The sequence below is a fragment of the Bos indicus x Bos taurus genome, chromosome 19 (assembly GCF_003369695.1).
Source record: "Bos indicus x Bos taurus breed Angus x Brahman F1 hybrid chromosome 19, Bos_hybrid_MaternalHap_v2.0, whole genome shotgun sequence".
Classification (NCBI taxonomy): Eukaryota; Metazoa; Chordata; class Mammalia; order Artiodactyla; family Bovidae; genus Bos; species Bos indicus x Bos taurus.
Window position 1 is genome coordinate 632,136 of NC_040094.1, and position 13,996 is coordinate 646,131.

At 37.6% G+C, this 13,996-nt stretch overlaps 1 protein-coding gene across 1 annotated transcript; it reads right to left on the bottom strand.

Moving 5' to 3' along the window:
• Window positions 1-3,237: 3,237 nt before the first annotated feature.
• Window positions 3,238-4,161, bottom strand: LOC113877794 (olfactory receptor 4P4-like). The gene has a single exon (XM_027518294.1). The coding sequence runs from the start codon at window positions 4,159-4,161 to the stop codon at window positions 3,238-3,240; it is 924 nt and encodes a 307-aa protein (XP_027374095.1).
• Between the last annotated feature and the right edge of the window lie 9,835 nt (window positions 4,162-13,996).

Genomic DNA, 13,996 nt, shown 5'->3' on the forward strand with positions numbered 1-13,996 from the left:
CAGTGGTGTGCGTGGGAGGTTTTCTTCATGCAGCCTCTTCTTTTTCTGATTACTCTTCTGTGGTCCTAATGTTATAGATCAGTTTTTGAGTGATCAGAGTCCTTGATTAATTTTGCCTGCACAGATACTCACACTCTAGGATTACTTGTCTCTGCCAACAGTGGATTCATATGTCTGTTAGACTTCCTTCTCCTCATGGTCTGCTATGTGGTCAACCTGTCCTCCCTATGACCCGCCATCTAGAGGCAAGGCACAAGGCACTCTCCACTGTGTCTCTCATATCACAGTGGTTGTTTTGTTCTTTGTGCATTTTATATTCATGTACATGAGACCTGCAACTACTTTATAAATTCATAAAACATATATATTTATATATAAAATTTCTTACTAAGTTCTAATAATTTTGCATAAATAGCTGCTCATTTTTATATATCATAATGGTAATGGTAGTAAATCAGTATTTCAATATTTAATTAGGTTACAAAAGAAATGAGTCACTGAACCTCAAAAGGGTAAATAAAAAAAGATTGTTTCAAGTTTTCAAATTCTTGCAGCCTTCAGAACTTATTGGTATTGCTCATATCACCACCTTAGGATGCTAACCCAACAGAAAGAGTGATGACTCAAATAAAAGGGCACATTAATGTCAGGCAAGATCTTCAACTTATTTTTAAAAAAAAAGTTATACTCGATAAAGCACTTGCCTGCCTGCTATTATTGGATAGGAGCTCATTGTGATTGTTGGAGTGTGAAAGGATGAAGACTGAACTCTTGTGGTGCCATGGAGCATGCAGAACGCAGTGCACAAAGTTGCATCCATCAGAGCCCTTTCACTGGCTCAGTGTCCCCATGCCCCAGTTGCTATATCTCTGGGCTTCTAATTTCTCACAGCCCCATCCTGCTCTTGACAAACAGATCTGAGGAATTCAAAGTTGTCTCATCTGTGGCATTATGCTCACCATCCCAGGGCCCACCAGGAAACAATGGCTGACTTAATGGGGCAAAAAGAGACAATCTTCTTGTCTTAGGTTGGAGCCAGTTCTGTTGAACTCTGAATACTTCAGAGCTCCTGTGGCTCCAGGCTGAAGTCAAACCTTAGTAAGGACAACATCCTTCTTCCCCCTACTATTGTCAGATGCTCTCAACTCTTTCTCTACTTTTCACCAGGACTATGAGAAATAAATATTGAAGATACATTTTTGTGTATCTCCATTGTTTTGCCCTTTCTAGGACATCATGTACTTGAAAACACAGAGTATGTGGTCTTACCACATTGGCTTATTTGACTTCAAAATATGCATTCAGATGTCCTTCATGTCTTCTCATAGCTTGGTAGGTCATTTCTTTCTAGCACTGAATAATATTCCATTGTCTTGATGTACAATAGTCTAGGCATTCACCCATGAAAAGACATGTTAGCTGCATTCAAGATTTGGTAATTATATGTCAATTTGTTTGATGGCTCAGGCAGTAAAGAATCTGCCTGCAATGCAGGAGACCTGGGTTCAATCTCTGGGTCAGGAAGATCCCCTGGAGAAGGGAATGGCAACCCATTCTGGTATTCTTTCATGGGAGAGTTCCATGGACAGGGGAATTTGGCGGGCTACAGTCTATGGAGTAGCAGAGTTAGACATGACGGAGCGACTAACTCTTCATACACTGGCTATAAACAGTCATGTGTAGCCTAATTAACATTTGGGTTTTTTTGTTTGTTTGCTTGTTTTTGGTCTTTAGACCATATTTTATTTGTCATTTTCTAGTCACCTTCCCCATATGTATCAGGAAAGTTCTGAATCCAATGACTACACATTTACAAATCTGTTTTAGGCAGATAGGAGTTTGCCAATACGTACAATGTATGTATTCAGTTCCTTAAGTTTTATGGGAAATGTTTTATATTCTGATCAATAAGTGTAATAGTAGTCACTGTTTTTTCAGCATTCTGAATGAGTGAGTCTTTCTCTGTGCTCAGTTGTCAATATTAATTTTTAAACGTGAGTTCAGAAGTACAGATCACCTTGATCTCAAGCTCAGTCACCCATCTGTGTCTAATTCTGTAATCCCATGGGCTGTAGCCTACCAGGCTCCTCTGTCTGTTGAAATATCCAGGCAAGAATAATGGAATGCGTTGTCATTTCCTACTCCATGGTATCTTTCTGACCCAGGGATGGAACCTACATCCCTTTTGTCTCCTGCTTTGGCTGGTGGATTCTTCACCACTGTACCACCTGGGAATCCCAAGTTATATTTAAGCTATGGGTCCTAAAGCATAGGGATAGGGTTATCCTGGTGAGAGGAAATAAAAGAGCAAAATAATAGAGTTAACAGATTTAAGGTAAGTTTAGAGAATGTAGAGGGGCCCAGTATGGCTGGATGAAAGCACCCAAACAAAAGGAATTGAGGGAAGAATGATAAAGAAAGAAGAAAAGCACCCAATATGAGTTTCTGGTAGCCACTTGCCTTGCAAAATTTCACAAGTGTTGAAAGAAAGAAAATGTTAGTCGCTCAATCATGTCCAACTCTTTGCCACCCCTTGGACTGTAGCCCACCAAGCTCATCTGTCCATGTAATTCTCCAGGTAAGAATACTGATGTGGGTTGCTATTCCCTTCTCTAGGGGATCTTCCTGACCCAGGGATCAAACCCAGATCTCCCACATTGCAGGCAGATTCTTTACCATCTGAGCCACAAGGAGAGCTCTTAATATCACCTTTTATGAACTATAATATTATCTCACCTTATAGATATTTTCAAAATGAAAACAATATAATTAGAACAAATTTCCAAGACAAAGGGATAAAAACTTACAGAGTCAGTAGTCACCCATGTCTCTTTGGTTCTATAGCCTATTATTATAACACCATATTTTTCTTTCAATGTGGTGTGACCTCTGAGATTAGCTAGTTACAGTCAAATATTTTCTAATGCATGGGTCAACAGGTTAGATTTTATTCCAAGGAAAATAAGGTTTCACAGCAATTTTTGCAGAGGGCTGTTATAAGACAGGAGATGTGCTTTAGGACAGTTCTTATATTAAAATGGCTCAAATCAAAGTGGTCACACCAAGAACTAACTGGATCCCTAAACGAGAAGATGGTGATCTGAATCACAGTAACATGCTTCTTTGACTCATAAAATGTCAGGTGTCATTGAGTCCAACTCCCCAAAGAAAGCTAGTATGTTTCCAATAATATTTCAATGGATACATGTCCTCAGGACATCAAGTACTTTAGCCTATTTACTTTAAATCTAAATGTGTCACTTTAGACCATACTTTCCTCATGGCAATTTTCATCTCCATATTTCTTAGGGTGTAGATGAGAGGGTTCAGCATGGGGGCAATCACAGTGTAAAACACAGAGATTTCCTTGTCCTTGTTCTCTGTCTCTGCAGGTAGAACATAAATGTAGATACAAGGCACAAAGAATAACAGTACAACTGTTACGTGAGAACTACATGTTGAGAGAGCTTTCCTCCGCCCTGGAGGAGAATGTGTTCTAAGATTATATAATATGGCTACATAAGAAGCTACTAGAACAAGAAAAATGGCAACAGCTATCATCCCTGAATTTGCAATCACTAAGATACTCACAACATGAATATCTTTGCACACCAGTTTCAAAAGAGGCTTCACATCGCACACATAGTGATCTATCTGATTAGGACCACAAAAAGGTAACTTGAGTACCATGAGAAGTAAAGCAATAGAATGCCAAAAACTGAAAACCCAGGCCAGGACGATCAACATGTCACACCTCTGTCTGTTCATGATGACCATGTAGTGCAGGGGCTTGACAATGGCCACATAGCGATCAAAAGCCATGGACACCAAGATGAATATTTCCACACCTGCCAGCAAGTGGGCAGCGAAGAGCTGGGTCATACAGTTGTTATAGGAAATGTTTCTTCGTGCTGCAGCTAGGTCCCTGATTAGCCTGGGGACCACCGTGGAGGTGTAGCTGACATCCATGAGGGAGAGGTGACAGAGGAAGTAGTACATAGGTTGTTGCATTAGATGGCTGCAGGTAATGGTGAGTGAGATGATGAAATTCCCCATTAAGAGGGCCAGATAACAGAGCAGGAACAAGAACAGTAACTCTATTTTCTTATATCCCCACAACCCTATGAAAACAAATTCTGTGACATTGTTCTGATTTTCCATGAAGCTGAGCTGAGTTCAGAATATACAACATAAATTCAGTTCATCTGAAATGATACAGAACATGACACATATTTAAGAGCATTTTAAAAACTTGTGTTACTTATGCAATGAATAGAGGATTTACTATAATCTATTTTTTGTTTTTAGATCATGGGCATGATATTTCAAATGATATTTTAAAAGAATATGTATATAAATCTGGATAATTTGTAAAGATTTTGCAGGGATTTAACTCATAATCAACTAACAGGTAGTTTCTGATAGTCATTTTGCATATTGGAAAACAAAAATATTGGAGGATTCCATTAATTACACCAAATTATTAAGATACTAAATTAAAGTCAAGCCAAAATGAACCTGACTTTGCTACCAAACTTCATGCTCTTGGGAACTATGTAACAGCATTCACTGACCAAGGGAAATTCCAGCTCATATCCATCTCTATAAAAGATAAAGGTCATTCTCCATTTCAGCCTTTAGTCATCTATGTAACTTTAAGAAAATCTGTCCCATTCTCCATGTGCATATGAATCTTGTATAAAGTTCCAGTCACAGATGAGCATTTCATACAATCAGTGGAGGTCTATATATATTCTTGAAATTAAAACAAAGCATGTTATAATTATAGTAGAGCCTACCTAACTGGTCTAAAGTATCAATAGTTTCAAGGGTTCTCCTAGGCAGGTGTGGTAAAGATTCAGAACATGGAGTATCTGGGAACAAGAGATTTAAGTACAATGTGGGGCATGTAAATATAGGAAGATGGGATATTAGTACATTAAAACTCCATTTTTCTGATTATTCAAAATATAGAGGTTACTGTTGATACTTTTTAAATATTTTCAAGAACTAGAAGTTTTCTTTTGAAATCTGAAGAACTTTATGTGATTAAAGAATAACCTACTTATTTAAATACACATTTTGAACAGTGCCACCTTTTTGAAGTAGTATACCTAGAAGCAGAGAAGTCAATATGTTGAAAGCACCACCTTCTACACATAATCAAATGTCCTCCACAGCAAAATCATGTTTTGCCTCAAATACTGTTAATTTCAATGACCTGTGTCCTAATGGTACTATTGAAGAACATTATGATGTATTGTACAGATCCATCATCAAATGATCATGAAGATGAGCATCTGGGTTCACATGTTCTTGTTAGGTTTGTTTGTTTGTAGGTGTTGTTGTGAGCACTGAGTAGTTAATACTCTCTGAGCCTCTTTCTTCAATTGATAAGTGAAACTGATAGCAGTGGATCTGTTTGCCTCATATTAAAAAAAAAATGTGTGAAGAATATCCAATATAAATAGGCTATTGTTCTGACTTGTCAACTCCACAGGAAAATACTCCAACAAGTAATTGGAGAAAAGCCACAGTTCTCTAAGAAAATAAATACTGCCATGTTCATCAGTTAATTGTTTTATCTTTAGATAAAACAATATTATCTTTAGATATCTTTATCATTTTTTTTCTCTAACAGGGAAATTGGTTGACAAGTCCATATTAGACTTACATAAACCTAAGGAAGAAACATCAGTGTTTCTTTTACACAGACTAGCATAAGTTTAATCTGTGTATAAAAGATAGCTTATTAAAGAACTTATTTATATATAAATGGAGAAACCTAGTTTATGTGGAAGACTGATCACATGACATAAACAAATTTAAGATAACTTTTCATAAGATTTTAGTACAAAATTGTAGAAAAACTGGAGAATCAAAACTCTAGGAAGTTCTCTTGTTTTAGAATGTTTCTCATATATTGGTTTAAGTCTCAGCACTCAACAGCTGGAGCAGTGTTGCATTAATTTTCCAAAGTGAACATCACTTTGGAAAATGCATTCTCATGAGAAAATATCCTTTAGAGCAGGTATCATTTTCCTTATGATCTTCTTTTACCAAAATTCATAAAAACTCCCTATGGTTGGTGTTCCTTTCTTTCTCCTTTCTCTCTCCCTCTCTCCATACCCACTCCCATATCCACATCACTCCCCCTCCAACATACACACATAATACACACCACCCATATATATGTTTAAGTGTGTGTGTTATTTGAGTGAAGGAAGAATATTGAGTTAACTTTTTAACATACTTTCCTGTTGAAGAGTTTCTTCCAAGAATCCCTTCTTCAGACTTGAAATTCTTTAAGAAAAATCTCTGTGAGGAACCATTTGTGAAGACATCAGCTACAGTTTAAAAGGGGTGGGGGAAAGCACTTAAATAAAGTGTATTAGGAAAAAGGATTTATGACTAAAGTAAAAAATGTACATAAACAGTGTAAAAACCCATCAAGGCAAATTTGATAGGACATTTTTTTCTTTCAGTGTTTAACATATCATTAGTAAAGAAAATCATGAAATTAAAATTTGCAGTATTCCTTATTTGTTGTAATTAGAGTAAAAAGCTGAAATAACCATATGCTAGCTATATGTTCTAGCATGCGTGCTCAGTCTTGTTCAACTCTTCGCAACCCCATGATCTGGAGAGCTCCTCTGTCCATGCAATTTTCCAGGCAAGAATAATGGAGCAGGTTGCCATTTCCTACTCTAGGGGATGTTCTATGAACCAGGAACTGAGCCACTGTCTCCTGGGTCTTCTGCACTGTCAGGCAGACTCATTACCACTGTGCCATGTAGGAAAATCTGTATATGTTCTAGACCCAATACTAAAAACTTTTTATTTACTAATCATTTCCCCTTTATCACCAATTGTTAGGGAAGGTATAAGTGCCCCTGTTTTGCAGATAAGGGAGCTAGAACACAAGTTTCTACAAACAAGGGGAATTCTATATCTAAACAAATTCTGTATGACTTGGAATCTCATACTATTTTCATTATATGGGAATATCTTTTCCCAAACACAAATAAATAAAGGCTTAAAAATCTCAGTTTTTCCTCAAATTAATGTCTGGATTTTTTCTGAATTCTGTCTCTTGAAAATAACCACCAAGAAAATTCATCTAGAGTATTTTAAGTTTTAAGATTCCAATCACTCAGATCAAAAAATTATGTAAAATTGTTCAAAATCCCAATATTTAATAGAAATTTAAAGTATACATAGGGCTTCCTTGGTGGCTCAGTGGTAAAGAATCCAGCTGCCAAGAAGGAAACTCAGGTTCTATCTCTGGGTAGGGAAAAAGCCCCTGGAGAAAGAAATGTCAGCCCACTTCAGTATTCTTGCCTGGGAAATCCAATGAAGAGAGGAGCCTGGCAGGCTCCGGTCCATGGAGTTGCAAAGAGTTGGGCAGAACTTTGTTTAGTTGACTAAACAACGATACCAACAAAATATACATATGTAACTAAGAACAAAGCTCACTTCTGTAAGATTTTGCATTTCTTTGAAATGTCGGGTGATCCTTCAGGCTGTTCCCTTTTATTTTTCTGAGACTGTGATTTGACACAGCAAACAGATATGGAATACATCTGACTCTGCTGTGAATGGTCCATCCAAAAGATGCATTTAGGTAAGTATTGTTGGAGATACCTTGATTAAAAGCACAACAGAGGCAAGAGGGAAAAAAAAAATCCCATAGGCATTCTATAGCAATCAATGTGTATGAAGTAATAATTATAGAAATAAAGTCAATAATATTAAAGAGATCTATAAGACAGGCTTGAGTATTATTTATTTAATGAATCTCAAGGGTTACCACAGGTATGATTCAATATTTCTATAATATGATAGCACTGATGAAATAGCATGGATATTTATCTATTTTTCACTTTTCCTAAAATAATTTCTTCAAAAACTGAAGTTGATGTTGTTTACCATGATATATATTAAAATATAAATTGAATAATTATTTAATATTTATTATCATTTTTACATAAATGTAGTAAGAGAGAATAAGAAGATAATTTATGTTTCCTTATAAACATCACATCATTACCATTAGGAGGGAAATTTGGAAATTTTCTCTCAAGATTTAATTATACCCACTGGAAACTCAGAAGCCATATACTGACTTGTGTCATTCGACATTAATTATGTTTATGTGCTATTTAGAGTTGTGGGGAAATCCATAATAGATCTCTCTCTCTTAATTTAGCTTCTTTTGCTTTGTTTAGTCCCTTTTCACTTGTGAATGTGTGAATGAGGAAGACGAGTGTCAGTAGAACCTAAGGGAGCAGGTTGAGTAAAAAGTAATCCTTAGTCCCTATATCTTATCAGATGATATTCATGAGTTCATGTAAGGTTTTACTTTACAATATACATTTTTTAAACATTTTAATTCCTCACTTTTACTCCAGGTGTCCACTGGACTCTAAGATATTTAAAGATAGCTGAAAGATATCACACATTCTGACCCCAGGTTGTGCAGTGGTAAAGAATCTACCTTCCAATGCAGGAAATGCATGAGTCATGCTTTGATCCTTGATCTGGGAAGATCCCTTGAAGTAGGAAATAGTAATCCATTCCAGTATTCCTGTTGGGAAAATTCCATGGACAGTGGATCCTGATGCTCTATAATACATGAAGTTACAAAGAGTCACACATGACTGAGTGACTGAGCACACACATTACATATTAGCTAGTAGTGGTAGTGGTTTTCCTACAGTTGTTCACATCTAGAAATAATATCTTACTATACTCAAAATTCTCCAAGCCAGTCTTCAACAATAAGTGAACTGTGAACTTCCAGATGTTCAAGTTCATTTTAGAAAAGGCAGAGGAACCAGAGATCAAATTGCCAACATCTGCTGGGTTATTGAAAAAGCAAGAGAGTTCCAGAAAAGCATCTGTTTCTGCTTTATTGAATATGCCAAAGTCTTTGACTGTGTAGATCACAATAAACTGGGGAAAATTCTGAAAGAGATGGGAATAGCAGACCACCTGACCTTCGTCTTGAGAAACCTGTATGCAGGTCAGGAAGCAGCAGTTAGAACTGGACATGGAACAATAGACTTCTTCCAAATATGAAAAGCAGTATGTCAATGCTGTATATTGTCACCCTGCTTAATTAACTTATATGCAGAGTACATCATGAGAAATGCTGGGATGGATGAAGCACAAGCTGGCATCAAGGTTGCTGGGAGAAACATCAATAACCTCAGATATGCAGATGACACCACCCTTATGGCAGAAAGTGAAGAAGAACTAAAGAGCCTCTTGATGAAAGTGAAAGAGGAGAGAGAAAAAAGTTGGCTTAAAACTCAACATTCAGAAAACTAGGATCATGGCATCTGGTCCCATCATTTCATGGCCAATAGATGGGGAAAGAGTGGAAACAGTGGCTGAATTTATTTTGGGGGCTCCAAAATAACTGCAGATGTTGACTGCAGCCATGAAATTAAAAGATGCTTACTCCTTGGAAGAAAATTTATGGCCAAACTAGACAGCATATTAAAAATCAGAGACATTACTTTGCCAACAAATGTCCATCTAGTCAAACCTGTGGTTTTTCCAGTAGTCATGTATGGATGTGAGAGTTAGACTATAAAGAAAGCTGAGTGCCAAACAAAGAATTGATGCTTTTGAACTGTGGTGTTGGAGAAGACTCTTGAGAGTCCTTTGGACTGCAAGAAGATCCAACCAGTCCATCCTAAAGGAAATCAATCCTGAATATTCAATGAAAGGACTGATGTTGAAGCTGAAATCAGAGTACCTTGGCCCCCTGATGTGAAGAATTGACTCATTTGAAAAGACCCTAATGCTGGGAAAGATTGAAAGCAGGAGAAGAAGGTGACAACAGAGAATGAAATGGTTGCATGACATCACTGACTCAATGGCCATGCTTTTGAATAATCTCTTGGAGTTGGTGATGAACAGGGAGACCTGGCCTGCTGCAGTCCATGGGGTCGCAAAGAGTTGGACAAGACTAAGTGACTGAACTGAACTGAAATGATATTCACCTTAAGCTGTGTTTGACTCTGTCTTCATCTTGCTGTAGGACTGGAAAGTAATAAAAGTCTTTGAAAGGAAATTTATATATATATATATATATATATATATATATATATATATATATAATTATCATTTACTGAGAAATAATGTCTAAAACTAATTTGCAAAGGCTTTGACCTAGCAAGATAGAAATATAAAAGGAAAATAAACCTCAAGTAATCAAAACACAAGAATTAGGGATAAGAAAAAAAAAAATCAGTGAAATAAGAATAATTAAAAAATGGAAAAATAATGAAACAAAAGGCTGTTTCTTTAAAGGATCATTAAAACCAATCACACCTTAGAACAGTAGGGAGAGGGAGAGGGAGAAAGTAAAGAATAAAAGGACAAGAGCTAAAAATAGAGACAAATTGCTTAAATAGAAAATGAAATAATATGTAGCATTACAGATTCTATAGATATTAGCAGGATAGTAGAAAATATTATGATCAGATTAATATTAAATTTATTGGGCTTTTTGTTGAAACAGGAGAGGGAGTTAACTAGGACAGATGTACTGAGAGCATGGGGAAGCATCCTTGCAGAAGGGAACACACCTCTGCAATTTCTGTGTGGGAAGGAGCGAGGCAACCAAATAGAACACATTATTGGCTGTCTGACTGAGAGGTCAGCAGTCATGGTCTTTAACTCTATGGCTTTCTCACCTGGAATATTTTTATAATCATGTTGAGTTGTTTTTTCCTCATCTATAAAATGGGATAGTGTTACCCACTTTGCAGGGACTTCCCTGATGTTTCAGTGGCTAACACTTTCTGCTCTCAATGCAAAGGATCTGGGTTCAATGCCTGGTCAGAGAACTAGAGAGAATACACTGTGCAATTAAGAGTTTTCAGGTCACAAACTGAAGCAGCTAAGACCAACCACATCCAAATGAATGACTAAGTAATAATAATAAAAAAATAAGCCACTGAAAAAATAGTGTACTGACAAGAAAACTAACAACTAAAACCTTTCTAAAAAAGAAAAAAGAAAATTCACAGAAGGGTCAGTTCCATCTGAGAAGAAAGAATCTAGTTAAATATATCATATGTTACATGATAAAATAATAAAATAAAAAAGTAAAGATATTTATGTATGCATTTATGTCTCATGCATGTGATACACACATGTACCAGAATATTAATTAAATAAACTGGACACACAACAATTGCCATTTTCATTTCCATAACTTGTTACATGGTTGAGACTGGTCATTATGACTAATATCTTTTGTTACTCATTTTGTATTCAGTTCAGTTAAATTCAGTCACTCAGTTGTGTCCGATTCTTTGCTACCCCATGAATCCCAGCATGCCAGGACTCCCTGTCCATCACCAACTCCCGGAATTCACTCAGACTCATGTCCATCAAGCGAGTGATGCCATCCAGCCATCTCATCCTCTGGTCTACTTCTCCTCCTGCCTCCAATCCCTCCCAGCATCATAGTCTTTTCCAATGAGTCAACTCTTCGCATGAGGTGGCCAAAGTACTGGAGTTTCAGCTTTAGCATCATTCCTTCCAAAGAAAACCCAGGGTTGATCTCCTTCAGAATGGACCAGCTGGATATCCTTGAAGTCCAAGGGACTCTCAAGAGTCTTCTCCAATATCACAGTTCAAAAGCATCGATTCTTCGGCTCAGCTTTCTTCACAGTCCAACTCTCACATCGATACATGACCGCTGGAAAATCCACAGCCTTGACTAGATGGACCTTCGTTGGCAAAGTAATGTCTCTGCTTTTGAATATGCTATCTAGGTTGGTCATAACTTTCCTTCCAAGGAGTAAGCATCTTTTAGTTTCATGGCGGCAGTCCCCACCTGCAGTGATTTTGGAGCCCCCAAAGATGAAGTCTGACACTGTTTTCCCATCTATTTGCCATGAAGTGATGGCACCAGATGCCATGATCTTCGTTTTCTGAATGTTGAGCTTTAAGCCAACTTTTTCACTCTCCACTTTCACTTTCATCAAGAGGCTTTTTAATTCCTCTTCACTTTCTGCCATAAGGGTGGTGTCATCTGCATATCTAAGGTTATTGATATTTCTCCCAGCAATCTTGATGCCAGCTTGTGCTTCTTCCAGCCCAGTGTTTCTCATGATGAACTCTGTAAATAAGTTAAATAAGCAGGGTGACAATATATAGCCTTGACATACTCCTTTTCCTATTTGGAACCATTCTCTGTTGTCCCATGTCCAGTTCTAACTGTTGCTTCCTGACCTGCATACAGATTTCTCAAGAGGCAAGTCAGGTGGTCTGGTATTCCCATCTCTTTCAGAATTTTACACAGTATATTGTGATCCACAGAGTCAAAGGCTTTGGCATAGTCAATAAAGCAGAAATAGATGTATTTCTGGAACTCTCTGGCATTTTTTATGATCCAGCAGATGTTTGCAATTTGATCTCTGGTTCCTCTGCCTTTTCTAAAACCAGCTTGAACATCTGGAAGTTCATGGTTCATGTATTGCTGAAGCCTGGCTTGGAGAATTTTGAGCATTACTTTACTAACATGTGAGATGAGTGCATTTGTGCGGTCGTTTGAGCATTCTTTGGCATTGCCTTTCTTTGGGATTGGAATGAAAACTAACCTTTTCCAGTCCTATGGCCACTGCTGACTTTTCCAAATTTGCTGGCATATTGAGTGCAGCACTTTCACAGCATCATCTTTCAGGATTTGAAACAGCTCAAGTGGAATTCCATCACCTCCACTAGCTTTGTTCGTAGTGATGCTTTCTAAGGCCCACTTGACTTCACATTCCAGGAAGTCTGGCTCTAGGTCAGTGATCACATCATCATGATTATTTTGGTCATAAAGATCTTTTTTGTACAGTTCTTCTGTGTATTCTTGCCACCTCTTCTTAATATCTTCTGCTTCTGTTAGGTTCATACCATTTCTGTCCTTTATCGAGCCCATCTTTGCATGAAATATTCCCTTGGTATCTCTAATCTTCTTGAAGAGATCTCTAGTCTTTTTCATTTTGTTGTTTTCCTCTATTTCTTTGCATTGATCGCTGAGGAAGACTTTCTTATCTCTTCTTGCTATTCTTTGGAACTCTGCATTCAGATGCTTATATCTTTCCTTTTCTCCTTTGCTTTTTGCTTCTCTTCTTTTCACAGCTATTTGTAGGGCCTCTCCAGAAAGCCATTTTGCTTTTTTGCATTTCTTTTCCATGGGGATGGTCTTGATCCCTGTCTCCTATTATCTGTACCTTAAGAAAAACCTAAATTGGCCATGTGTTTTTACCAGTTGGGTGGCACAGGCCTTCAGTGGTGAAAAGTCTGGGTCATAGTTAATTCTGATTGGATGGAGTTATTGTAGATTTGTATTTATTTTAATCATCAGAACTGATAATAGTAAGTGGGGATCTGTGGGAGCTATTGAGTTTCAGACATATTTTTTTCTTATCTCCATTGAGAAGCAGCTGTCAATTTCCCCTTAGTAATCAGGATCAATAACCCAATTATCACCCTAACTTACCTACATGCTTGTTGATTCAAAGGCAGGAGAAGCTGGAAGTTGTCAGGCAAAAGTCTTAGCTCACAATTCAAAAGAATCTCTTTGTATCTCCTGCTGGAAACATTTCTCTCTTTGTAACTAAAGCCTCTAACTCAGCAGAGCATACGTTAATGGGAACAGGAAGCACAAATTTTTCTAATAGTTTAATTAGGTTAGTAGTAGGCAATGGCACCCCACTGCAGTACTCTTGCTTGGAGAATCCCATGGATGGAGGAACCTGGTGGGCTGCAGTCTGTGGGGTCACTACAAGTCGGACACAACTGAGCGATTTCACTTTCACGCTTCACTTTCATGCATTGGAGAAGGTAATGGCAACCAACTCTAGCATTCTTGCCTGGAGAATCCCAAGGATGGGGGAGCCTGGTGGGCTGCTGTCTATGGGGTTACACAGAGTCAGACAAGACTGAAGCGACTTAGAAGTGTACCCCATAACTCCCACTT